Consider the following 13,560-nt stretch of genomic DNA (forward strand, 5'->3'; position numbering starts at 1 on the left):
GCAGACTTAGGATTAACTTCTCTATCTATTGAAAACTCTTAAGGTTAAAAATTGACTCCAGCGTTTTAAAATCATAGTGTAAACCAATTACAGAGTTTTTCAAAAACAGCGTGCTGTTTGTGGTGGTGCCTCTTGAACTCTCTGTTCAAAGGGAATGGAAAAAAAACAAAACCACATTCAAGCAGTATCAAGTAGGCATCCATTAAATGCAATCAACTCAAAGACAGAGAACTAATATATGGCACCTCCATTATTGTTTTAAAAAAGAAGTAAACTTGAAACAGTCTGCAGAATGTGAAACACAGAGGCAACATAGCAAAAATGGGAATAGAGTAAGTTATAACACCTGGATATTTGTCTTCCCTTCCTTCTCCACCACAGCTTGGTTTCTGTCTGAAACTATAGGGTGTTCTAGATGGCAGCGACTATACACATAGTATATATGTGAAGGAGGGGAGTTAGTGTAAAGAAAACTGTTGAGTCAGACAAACATACCTCCTTGAAGCTCACATTCCAGCATGATTGTCCTTATCCTGTAAACCTAAGTTTACGGCGGAGTGTAGAAATTTCCAAAAAATGTTTTTGAACAAGATGCGGCAGTGGAAAGGAAACCTGAAATAGAAGAACTGTAGATGAACAAATGAGTCCTTCAAATGTGAGTGTTCTCATATTGATGAGAGGAGCTGAAACAATGCTGCCTAGAACCAGAGCCAACCTCGGCCAGATGGGCTTTTGTGTCCTGTGGAATCTGGTGGTACCACCCACTTCTGCAATTCGGGAGTACCGTTAATGGCATTAAGCACTGTACCTGGAAGCAGCATTTACCCACCTGAGAACTTAGTTGATTATCAACAGGACTTGTATAGAAGTTCTCAAATCATATTTATTGAGAACACAATTTTCTATCAGCACAGTTAAGTAAAGCAATTGGCTTTTACCCATTCACCCTTAATTCATTAAAGTATCCTTTTGAAATCTTCACTTACAGGATGGGTCATGTAAATTGACCGTTGTATCAGTACCATTAACAATAAATGGAAATGTTCTGCCTTAATCATAGGTATGAGATTATAAGTAAGAGAAAAATCATAATTTTGATGTAAGTATCCAATAGCAATGAATGACAACGAATAATTGAATATAAAATATCACAGATTAATATTCACTATTATTCAATAAGTTTTTGAGTTCCTGTTTAACATTTTGGAATTTGTATTTCTATAGAACATTCAGATAACACTTGGAAAACTGTGACATTACTTGTACCGGTGCTGATAGGACTGGCAGTGATAGGGGTCTGTCTCTGTCGCAAGGTACGTACAAACATTATGGTATTTACTTTTGAGCATACTATTAAGCTGAATTTCAGACCTTGAATGTTTGACCAAAACAGATTTGATTTTCATGGGATAAAGGATGCAAACAACACTGAAAAACTTAGAATAATAAATCTCAGCTTAAGTAAATTGCCCTATTTTTTTCTATATTCTATGTCCAAAAAGCCCTCCTTAGTACATCTAGGCAATAGTATTTTAGTTGTAACAATGCTAACATGCCCTTTCCTTGACCAGATTGCTCTCCTGCACTCTATAGAAAGATGAAAAAAATGATTACCTGTCACAAACACTTGCTGATAGCTTGCTTTGAAAATAATCAGTTTTGTAATTTTCTCTCACTTTTATTTAAGACAAACAAAACCAGCAAAGATCCCCAAACTACGGGCTGTACTAGCATTCATTTGGGCCCAAATTATCACTTCAGCTCTGTCCAACTTCAAAATTCAACGCAGCTTGTTTGTGTAAAGACATGCAAATTGCTTTGTTTGGGAGACTGCTGTGAGCATATAGCCTCTAATCTCATCTCTCTGTACAACTGTCCTATTTACTAGTGCTACCAAGTCAGAAGGACATGTGGTTGTCTCCCTGATAGAATAATAGAACCAATACCTTTGAGATGAAGCTGTTTCATTTAAAGAACTTAAGCAAGATGAATATATATTGGGACCTGTAGAAACCTTTAACATATAATTGGAGGAAGCAGAGCAATTTACAAGTTAACACTGCTCTGTTTACATTGATGAAAACTAAATGGAAGAAACGGGAATGCTGCTGCCCTTTTATGTACATGTTTATTTTATTCAGCTGACATTAATATAGAAGATAGTGACTTACCTCTAACATGAGTATGTCTTGTTCTGTTCCTACTGGGGGGTTAATTTTATGCATCAGTAGTTCTCATGGATGTTTTTGTTTTAAATAGAGATTCGGGATGACTCCAAGATGAAGGGGATCCGGAGTCGTATAAGCACTTTGACATACCAAAAAATAAGCTATCTCCAGAAACACAGACACTACTGAGAATACTGCTGAAATACAAGCTTGAGCAGAGGAGTTCCTTTGTCTTCCCTATTGAATTACACTAAGAACCAAGTGGAAAGGCAATCATCTGAACAACAACAACAAACAAGTAAAGTGACAAAGAACATATACAAGTCAATTGACATTTGTATGTGAGGAGTCTGCATGAAGAACCGGAATGCGAGTGTACTAAAAGGACAATGAAAAAGTGTCACACAAGGTTGAGTTTTGAGTGTCGGTGGACTTTGGGTTTGTTTTTGGACTATGAGGGGAAGAGAGGGCTTACTGTTTTGTACTTCGTTGAGTATTGTAATTCCAGTTCCATGACAACTCTTCCCTTCGTTTTCAGTTTTGACATTGAAATGTCTTAAAAGAATGCTGTTTATGAGCCAGGGGCAGTCCTTATGGGATAAGTCCCTCAGCAGCATCTTTTAGGCCCCTTGTGTAGCTGGAGAACAAAAATGCTTTCAGTGATACTAGTGGAAGTTTCTAAACTGACCATTTGCATTAAATTTAGTTTCTGCTGTCCTAAAAAAAGGTGTAGCCTTTGACTGGCAGGACAGCTAGAAGCTGGGCTATCCCAGCTTTTAGGGCTGCCCCTACACAGGTTTACTCCAGAGTGCTTTAACGATCTGCACATGAAGGATGTGGGACTGTGAAACGTGACTGGATTTGCCCTAAGGTTTGATTTCATCATTTGCCCTTAGGTTTGATTTCATCTGCCAATTAGGATTTGTTCCAACATAATGAAGTGGGTTGTTGGCAGTGTGTAATCTTGTATTGATCCCTGGGGCTCGACAAAACAGAAATACATCGAAATGAATGTAATCCACTACAGAGTCTCTTTGGGTTTTCAGATGATATTTATTTCTGAAAGTGCTTTTTTTTTTTTTTTTTCCCCATACACCTGCTTTTGGTTATGCCTGATTATATGAATCATCTTCTCATATTTGTCAGCTTGGACCGCACTTACTCCTCTTCATGAACCTGAAATGCAATTGAGAGAGATAGTACACAACTGTTAAAATTAAACTGTTACTAAACTGCTAGAAATTAAAATTAAATTGTTGAATTTGAACTCTTTAACATGTTAATTAAAATTAAACTTTTAAAAACTGTTCGAGTTTTACAGGGGGGTTTAGAGTTCAAGTTCACATGTAAATGACAGAAGTTTCTGTTAACTAACGCTTCTGCTTCCTAGCATTGCCAGCTTGTGTCTGAAATAGGATATTCTATGATTCTGAGTTGGAAGGGACCCTTAAGGATCATCAAGTCCAACTCCTGACACCGCACAGGTCTACCCAAAAGTTCAGACCATGTGACTAAGCGCACAGTCCAATCTCTTCTTAAATTCAGACAGGCTCGGTGCAGTGACCACTTCCCTGGGGAGCCTATTCCAGTGTGCAACCACTCTCTCTGTGAAGAACCCCCTCCTGATGTCAAGCCTAAATTTCCCCTGCCTCAGCTTAACCCCGTTCCCACGGGTCCTGTCGCTGGTGTTAATGGAGAAAAGGTCTCCTGCCTCTCGACACCCCCTTACGAGGAAGTTGTAGACTGCGATGAGGTCTCCCCTCAGCCTCCTCTTCTCCAGGCTGAACAGGCCCAGTGCCCTCAGCCGTTCCTCGTATGTCTTCCCCTCCAGGCCTTTCACCATCTTCATAGCCCTCCTCTGGACACTCTCCAACAGTTTCACGTCCTTTTTATACTGTGGTGCCCAGAACTGCATACTAACACTAAATGGATGTACCATATTGAATTTAGCTATCACTTAGAGTCTTACTTGAGCTAAGAAGACAGGCCTCTTGCCCTTATGCTAAGATGTGTATCATCCCTTTGACAGCTGAGGATTTCTACAGAGCCCTCTTGCAATACATGATGTTGTTTACTCTGAAACACACATACTTTCAAACGTATGAACATACTTTTGAACATACAAAAACATGAATAGCTGTAGGTAGAGAAGGTATTTTTAGGGCTACACTATTGAAAAAAAAAAAAAAAAAAGTCTTTCCAATGTCTTTCTCTTCCTAAAGGAGTTGTTGTTTGCTGATTTTTGGGACAGCATTCCTTATCTGAACAAGTGCCCACTTCTCTGTGACTTCTGCAGTTATGAGGCAGAAGAGGGTGCTAGGAAAATACAGGGAATGAACTACAGTCTACAAAGTACAATAAATGACTCTCATGAAATGAAAGTTTCCTTTGAATTTGTGGAAATTTGTGGAAATTTTCCTCTTAATTTGTGGAAATTTTTCCTCTTAAAGCCTACAAAACTTCATGCGAGTTTCAGTTGCAGTACTGCTTCCATCACGTGCAAATGCATGAGTCCAGATGTTCATCTAGTTTTACTGTAGATGGTGGAGCTACAGGAATTCATTTCAACTAGAGGTGATTTTATTAGTCCAATATAAAAGCAGAAATTTCCTCCCACAGAATTGTGGGTAAAGTAGAGAGAAGGGATTGAGTGGTATGGAAGTAGCTAAATGGTTACAGAAAGGTTTCTGTTATGTTACTTGACTTTGGAGCTGTACCCCCACTAAACTTACCTGATATTAAGAATGGGAGTTTACATTACATTTGTAAATGAAATAGATAAAGCAATGACCCAGCTCCTCTTTCTGTCCTTCCTACACCAGTCTTCCTTGCTGAGGTTGCCATCAGGCAGGCATAGACAAGCAAGGGTTTGCTTTCAGTTCCAGACCACGTTCCTAGGCTCCTTTTAGTTTCATCTGTATTAATCTACTACCAATCTGATCAAGTGCAAACCACCACAAATATACTCCTAGTTACTAATTACTTCCCAGCATCCAAGTGACTAATGACTACTATTTTCATCAAGCTCTTCAATACAATTTTTGAAAGAGCACTCTTAAAGTATCTGGCAATCTGCTAGTGCAGTAATCCCCCGGCTTTATTACATAGGTAGAAATCTACATCAGACAGAGAGAGAGAGACGGAGCTTTTAAATATCCCATGTAAAAAGACAGTTTGGCAACTTCTGGATGCTGAGCAGAGAGGTTAAGTGACACCATCAAGAGAACAGAGATTTCATTTTGTATAAGCAACACCTTGCTGTCCTAAAGATTTACTGTAACGTTAAAACAAAGGGTTGACTGAAACTAAAAAAATTAGTAAACCACTATTTACTCTAGTCCATATTACTTGAGGAGATGCAACAGATCTTCCTGTATACACAGCATGTGCCACCGTGGATTAACCTGTCACATTTGCTCTGTAGGGTAGAACCATACCTTTTTCATGCCAATATCTCTCGACTTGCTCCTCAGCTTATTAACTTGAGATTCAGCTATTTCAGCCCTTTCTTCAGCATCATCCAGATCATGTTGCTGTTTTCTGTACTTGGAAAGGTTCAGATTGGCTTGTGCTTCCTGGTGAGAGAAAATAGTACAGCCGATTTCCTTCAGTCCAGGTGAAGCAAAGCCAAGCAGGACAGAAGTGCTCAACACGAATAACCAACACTTCTATGGGAACCACTAGACTCCTGGAGGGATGAGGGTTTTTGTTTGTTGAAGGGTTTGCTGTTTGCAGTGGCACTCTTCATTTCAAGTGAACGGGGAGGATTTCAACGTGTCTCCTGAGGGACTAGCCAGAAGAAAAGCTCTTTCCTGTTCCTCCCCTTCCCTCCACCCCCTTCAAATTACACTCCAATCTTAAGATAAAATGGAATATCTTAATGTAATCAACACACATGCTATATACTATGTATATAAATACATTTATAAATACAGAGTTTGTATAAATACAAATAGTAATACACACAAATTCGGTACTTGTACTAAAAACTTTTGCCGATTAAAGATTGTGGCTGTAGGGTAACAAATTTCTCAGAGAAAAAAGGCCTAAATAGTCACTTACAGCTTCCTCTGCTTGGTGCTTGTAGCTCTTCACTTTTAGTTGTAGCTTATCAATCAGATCCTGCATCCGGGCCAGATTCTTCTTATCTTCTTCTGACTGTACCAAAACATCATCAGTTAGGATAATAGTGTACAAAAACATCTGTCCACTAGTTATGGGCGACATATATGTCCTTTTACAAATGCGTAGTTTAAAATATAAACAAGCCATATTGTGATCAACCTCTGTGTAGATGAGAAAAAAAAAATCTGTAAGCTGAAGATTTGTGAGGGCCTGCTTGCTGAGGACTAAGAATAGCCTCCCAATTTATATATATCTGTAAAAACTGATATATCTACACACATGTATGCACACACACATGTACACCCAGAGTTCCTTGCTTGGCAGGTGAGGACCTCTCTTGTCATTATAGAGAGCGTCATTACTGAGTGAAACAGACCAGTGGGCAGGCCTAAAATACGTGTAATTTGCATATTTTAAATTTTGTGTTGGGGGCAGGCATTTCTGGCAAAAAGATCCAAGTTTAAGCTGTCACGGTCCATAATCAGAAGGACCTGCTAATTCTGTCTGCCTGCGCCGCAGCACTGTCTTCTAAGAAAACAACCTCTGCACACACAAGCCAGAGTAAGACAACATGTAGGATGCTAAGTAATATCCTAAAGCAGATGGTTGGGATTATCTGCTCAGGATTCATGTTGAAAGCAAGGGAAACAGTGCTCTGCGCTGAAGACCTTTTCAAAAGGCAAGCAGCAACAGCAGCTGTTAGTAAGCCTGCAGGAGGCTGAGACTAGACCTTACTGCCCAGCAGTAGGTGACAGAGCCCTGGGACTGGGCAGCCCTATGCCGAGTGATGCACCAGAGTTAACTGACTCCTTATGGCTCTTTTTAGCAACACCAGCACAGCTGAGAGACATCTGAGCTCTTTCTTCTCTTGCAGTATGAATAGTCCTGTAAGCCTGCTCCATTTAGTACTGTGCTGAAACTGTCCAAATCCCAGCAATAGTAAGCTAACGCTGGTTACAATTCGTCAGGCAAGACGATGGTAGCACTAGGAAGATGTTCCTCCCATCCCTAAAGCTTCCTGCAATGAGAAAGCTCTGGGTAATGCCCTCCTTCATCCTTCACTGAAACAAATTCAGTCCCGGACAGGGAGAAAACATTTCTTTCCAGGGATCTAGTGGTTCCTACAGTCCTCGGCGTACCTGATAAGTCAGCTCTTTAATGCGCCTCTCAAACTTGCGGGCTCCTTTTTGGGCATCTGAATTGCGACGGAGTTCAGTCTCAAGTTCATTCTCCAGTTCACGAACATGCAAAAAAGGAAAAAACCTTGCAATTATGCTACAAATATAAAGCAGAGGATAACTTAGTTCACAGTTCAAGACATATTCATTTTCTTCAGCAACTTAATAGTGCTCAATTTGAGGAATAGGTCAAAATGTTGATTTTTTCATTCTATTTTTTCATAAATGTATTTAAGCTGTGCCAGCAGCCAAAGGCCCCACTCAGAACTAGATGCTCTATATACATGTGCAAAGACCAAAAAAGTTTATCTGAGCCAAGTAGAGGCTTTTCCTAGTTGTAGATGTCTTGCCTTTTTTTTTTTTCTTTTTTTTTCTAAAAAAAAATCAAGGTCTTGGTCACCTACTGTGCTACAAGAGCTCACAGCTCACTATAACTGGATCTTGAAGGGGAAGGATGTGTCCAAGAGCTGCTGCTCACCTGCTGCATCCTTTGAACTTACCAGGCACCCCAGGGGACCCACCCACTCCCAAGTCTGTAAAGCAGCAGGTAGCAGTCCATAGTTTGATCACAAACTTACCCTGGATTCCAGTTTCTGGATCTGTTTCTTGCCACCTTTCAGGGCTATTTGTTCTGCCTCATCCAATCATTTCTGGAAATCTTTAATGGTTTGTTCCATGTTCTTCTTCATTCTCTCTAAGTGAGCACTAGTATCTTGCTCTTTTTTAAGCTCCTCAGCCATCATTGCTGCCTGAAAAAACAACCAACTTTATGACAGCAGATCCATGTTGAATAATCCACTACTTGGCTCATTGGCTATACACCTAATGCTACCAAGAATAGTTTGTGTATGTTTATCTCTCCTGGACAGAGACAATGCATTTCTTTTTTTTTTTCTCTCCATATTCTAACATTATAAGTCTTTGCTTGTTTGTATCCATGCTACACAATGTCCTCATTTATAATAGCTACAAGTAAACCTATGCTGCTCACTGCAGGCATTTCACCCAGAACTTATTTCAAGTCTAATATTGGAATTTGATCTTGAATATTGTTTTGAAAGGTAGTGAATTAAAAAAACTAGCAGACGAGTTTCCCGGCACAGCCATAGACAAGAGCTGCCTGAGCAGCTGTAACAGCACAGCAATTTCTGCAGTCTGTGCTGTGATAGGAAGCTCAGCTTCAGCATCTTACATATTCCCTGACCGTCCTCTAAGACTGGTAACGAGGGTGCCAATGAGCTCATGTCTGATCTGACACGTGTCCCTGCCTCCTAGAGCCATTTGCAGATTCTTGTATCCATCACTGAACATCCATCCGAAGACAGCAAGCACTGCAGTCCAGGCTGGAGCTGAATCAAGGACAGTCGGTGTCTTCTCTCTGGCAGGCAGTAACAGAACTGCCAGCTGAGAAGCAGTGAAGACCACGGTACAAGAATAGCTTCATCCAGGCGCTCCAGACACAACTCACAGAAACATCCAGTTCTAGATTTTACTCTGTCTGCTGGTATGATGTGATATGTCAGCCAAACTCTTTGTTTCTCCAGGTCTGTGGGGAAAGAAACTATACTAGTCCAAAATGTCATCTTCCTGACAGGAAGAATGCGCTCACTGTCTCTTCTTGGGAACTTCATCCTCACGTTTTTCTAACAGATGCCTCATTTTGGATTTGGGAATTGTACTCCTCACAGCAGATTCTATGCACACCTGGCGACCTGTTAGTGCTGTTCTGTCTGAAGTAGTTTAGCCTATCCAGGTATCTAATCCACCCAATTCAAAGGTGACATGACCTGAGACTTTGGGGATCAGTGGAAGCTGCATTCTCAGGGAAAGTAAGAATAAAAAAAGATCAAGCAGAAGTATTTCCTTTCTCCTAACCTCTAGTCTGTTTCCTTTTGTAGTTTCATCAGCTGCCTCCAGATAACTGTGGAGCACTTCAGATATATCAGGTTTGTAACAGGTGTTTGGGAAATGCTGGCTTGTCCTAAGACAGTGTGGTACTGAAACAAACTGAGCAAGCAATGAGGCTACTTACATCTGTGATTGCTTTCTTAGCTTTTTCCTCTGCATTTTGGCACTCCTGTATTGATTCCTCCGCTTCATTCTGCATCTGGGAAATGTCACCTTCCAGCTTCTTCTTCTGATTGATTAGGCTGGTGTTCTTTATAATGTTTTCCACAAAAGAAACAGTGGAACATCAGGAAAAATGATTAATTGAGACATAACTTCTCTAAATACCATAGCACACAAAGGCTTAATGTTTTTTGCAGCCCCTGGATTACACAGAGCAATATTTAGGGAGGGAGGTCCACGTATGGGGTAAGGGTTGGCCTTTACTATGTAGCTTAGCTTCAGACTGAGGAAATATTACAAATACTTTCAACAACGTAAATATTCAGATTTCAATTCAGGTAAAATAATAAGCAAGAGGCTGAAACAGAAGAATGAATAAAGCAGTTCATCTCGGAAAAGTAATGATCCGTTATCAGTTAGTCAATAAGGTGATTAAAACAAAAGTCCCACGTCAGACTGTTGAAGTATCACACGTGCTGAATATTACAAAATATTGCCAGCCTGCAGCTCATTTTCATCTCCTTCTGAATGTTGGTTGTTTGGTGAAGAGAAGATTGGGTTTTGCAGCAAAAGTGCTGGGGACTCAGGATATATGCCTCCACAACCCTGTAAAATCTGCGGTGCCCATTGTGACCAAGTCCAAAGGGCTCTCTTAACAAAGACCTGATGTGGCAGAGCATGCTTTGCTGCCGTGCACAATGCACCTAGTGCTCATGAGGCATTGAAGTTTGCTTTGCTAAATAATAACAGCACCTTGTGCAGACACTGCTGCTTTTCCATATAAATGCTTCCCTATCCCAGCCTCAGCCTAATGAAATCAGGAAGCTGGGTTTATATAGCACCAAAGAAAGTAAGAAATAAAATTTATTCTTGTTATCTCCCATCCTTATATTTTCTGTGAACTGTTTAATGCAGTTGGTTGAGTCATCAGTTCCAGCTAACCTGACAGTAACGAGGTGGCATTCCTGCAGAGTGACTTATTTCCTCTACCATTTTCTACCTTGAAGGTGGGCAAGGAGTGTGTCTGCCTTATGACAGCAATGGACAAACAGTGTCAGGGCTTAACAGGCAAGGCTGTTTAACCCAGAAGAAGCCAACCTGAGTATGCAGAAGGTTCACACGTTCGGTGGCTTCCAGCAGCTCATGCTCTGCCAGCTTCCTTGCCCGTTCAGTCTGGTCCAACAAAGCCCTCAGCTCGTCCAGCTCCGACTGGAGAAGATTGTTCCTCCTGTCAGAGACTGCCAGCTGTTCCTTCAGATCTTCATTCACATGCCCGGAGTCATCCAGCTGCACCTGAAGTTCCTATAACAAAGCAGACAGGTTTTTACCAGTCCAAATGCAGTTTGAGCTACTGCGCTTACATGAGAGGACCACCTCTAGAAGCTCTGTGCTTCTTTATTCGAGAAAGGCTTCCTCCAGACCGTAATCTGAATAGCTTTTGTGGTATGTGATGCAAAGAGGGAAAAACCTGATCTGCAATCTGTCAGAACTCGTGCTTCTGCCCGAGGCAGAACCAGCTTCATAGCATGGGAGAGAGATGAGGCAGGCGATGACTTGAAAGGTCTCTTAGCAAGGCTCTTTAAACAACAACAACAAAAATTACTTACGTTGAAGCACATTAGAAAGCTGAATATACACACACAATCTGTACTCTGGCTAACTGACGCGCTCTCCACTTTTAAAGGCCTTGCAAGCTCACATGGAAATCAGATTTTCGGTACCTCATGCTGTAACTTTCTGCCCCAACGGGAAACTGTAGCCAGCAGGGGTTTTACACCTGGATCTCATCCCACTTGTATGCAAGTCTCGGAAGAGATCCATAGTTCAGTGCTCTCTCGTGTCAGAAGTGATCACTAAGGGCTTTTCCCGCATGTGCCTGAGAGTAGCTTCTCTTAATCACCAGCACTGTTTTGCTGTGTGCTATGAAACCCAGCCTGGGACTGAGAGCTCTCAGAGTACCTTTATTTGTGTTTGCAGGACACGTGTTGACTTCGTTGCTTCTGCAGCATGCCTGTTGGCATGGCTGAGCTGAATTTCCATTTCATTGAGGTCCCCTTCCATCTTCTTCTTCCGCCGAATGGCCTCATTTCTGCTCATTTCTACACATAAAGGGAAAGTCTGTCCAGTCTTTGGGAACATAATCAGACAGCGGAGGAAATGTGTTATTACTGATATTTCTGAAAGTGATGCCTATGCTTGAAATGCACTTGGAAAAACAGCGTGTTCAACACTTACAAACGAACGCAGCTCTGAGAGTATGTTTGATATTACTGCATTGGGGTCATCGTATTCTTGTGGCTGCTCAAAGGGACGTCCTGCTTTAGTGATCAGCCAAGCGGCAAGTGTGCAAAACATAAAGAACTGCTCACCAGGATTAGTGGGCAGGGCAAAGTAGTGCCTGTTTAAAAGGAAGGAAAACAGTAAATAAATAGACTGCAAACTCCTGCAGCAACTATAGCATTCTAGGCCAGCACAGGCTAGGAAAACAGGTTCTTTAACTGACATCCTCAGAGAGTAAACTATTTGAACTACATTCAGGATCTCTAGTTTCACATATAACTGCAGTAGACTACACCTTCCACATGCAGCTTATCTGTTTCCTGCTTTGAGCAAGTCTTAACCAATATTAGACTTCTAGGGAACCAAACTAAACCTGGGTACTCCTATTAATATGCCTCATTAAAAATAGTATTTTTTTGTTTGTTTTTCACCAACTGACCATATGAAAACTTGAATGGCACTTCTGTGAGGATGGGAAAGCAACTTTACTGGAGCAACATTGCTTGATGTCCTGCTGAGTCGTGTCCTCATCTGCGACACTGTACCAGAGTAAGCCCTCCACCCAGGCCTTCCTTAACATCTCTTCCTGATACTGGGAATACATCCAGCTCCTCTGGCTTCCTAACTCCCCAGATCTCTTCCCCTTCCTGCCTTCCTCTGCTAGCATGTAGGCTAGAGACTGGCGGACAGCTGGGATCAGGAGCGTGCTTCCAAAGCAATTTCTCCAGGCACTCTCACCCACTGTCTTTTGGGTCACTTCAGGGAGCGAGGTAGACTAACTGGGTCTGTTTTGGATCAAACTGAACTGAGAAATGTGGTCTGCTGGCATACCTAGTGAGCCCTGAGAAGCATTTAGCCCATAAAAGGTCTGTTTTCCTTGTTCCACATACACAGGTGGTCAGACAGCTGGCTAAAAGCAGCTTGAAACTACCGAGCTCATCCTCGGGCCTCTCCTTCAACGTGGGCATCCGTGGGACTACGCTTCTGCCCGTACCCAGCCGCTGCCTACACACAGACACCGCCACCCCAACGCCGCCGGGCCGGGCCGCGACCTGGAGATCGGGCGCATGTTGTGCCGCCGCAGCGCCTCCTCCTCCTCGCAGCCCAGCAGCTTCAGCTTGTCCCGCAGCTCCTCCATCAGCACGAAGGCCTGGTAGGCTGCGCCCGGGCCCCGCTCCGCCACCTCCTCCTCCCGCTCCGCCGCCATTCCGGAGCACACCCCCCCCGCCGCCACCGCCGGTAACCATGGCAACCGCGTCGGCCATCCGGGGCGGGCAGGAGGGGATGGCAGCCAATCGGGGAGAAAGGCGCGAAAATTTAAATTCACTAACTAATTAAACTCTCTGTACGCGCCGGGAAATGACTCGTGGAAAAAAACAGGTAAGAATATATATACACATATATATACATATATATATATGTGGTTGTTTGCTCGCTGGTAAAACTTGACATGTACAGGTATTTAGTTCTCCTAAATGCGTGCATTCCTGAAACGCGCTGTTATTATCCTGCTCTTAACATCATGTTATTATCAGAAATTATCGTTTCTGTAGGAAATACATCCCCTGAAAACGGGGGTAGGAGTAACTCACGTTACTGCAATGATCTTGTTTCTACTTTCGCGTTGTCTGTATAAATTACTCCATACTGATCTTTCAAAGCAGACACTTCGCACGTAATTTCTTGATTGTGCCATTTAGATTCATAACAATAAGAAAACCGCATTTCTTCAGTACTCT

General features: G+C 42.0%; 2 protein-coding genes across 2 annotated transcripts in view; one reads left to right on the forward strand and one right to left on the reverse strand.

Annotated features, from left to right (window-relative positions):
* The window catches only part of HHLA2 (HHLA2 member of B7 family), a 9,839-nt gene extending 6,367 nt beyond the window's left edge, over positions 1-3,472 (forward strand). The window contains exons 6-7 of the mRNA XM_027449468.3: positions 1,225-1,313; positions 2,260-3,472. Of these exons, the coding sequence (XP_027305269.1) occupies positions 1,225-1,313; positions 2,260-2,283 (113 nt within the window). The 3' untranslated portion in view covers positions 2,284-3,472. The remainder of the gene's footprint in view (positions 1-1,224; positions 1,314-2,259) is intronic.
* On the reverse strand, positions 3,221-13,058 carry LOC113842386 (myosin heavy chain, skeletal muscle-like). Its single transcript, XM_072024252.1, is given in 10 exon segments — positions 3,221-3,344; positions 5,606-5,743; positions 6,231-6,326; positions 7,433-7,535; positions 8,048-8,220; positions 9,504-9,629; positions 10,640-10,843; positions 11,501-11,668; positions 11,777-11,939; positions 12,874-13,058. Coding segments are annotated over 10 exon segments (1,344 nt in total). The 5' UTR covers positions 13,029-13,058; the 3' UTR covers positions 3,221-3,326.
* Positions 13,059-13,560: the final 502 nt, after the last annotated feature.

Source organism: Anas platyrhynchos, chromosome 1 (assembly GCF_047663525.1).
Source record: "Anas platyrhynchos isolate ZD024472 breed Pekin duck chromosome 1, IASCAAS_PekinDuck_T2T, whole genome shotgun sequence".
In the NCBI taxonomy this organism is placed as follows: domain Eukaryota; kingdom Metazoa; phylum Chordata; class Aves; order Anseriformes; family Anatidae; genus Anas; species Anas platyrhynchos.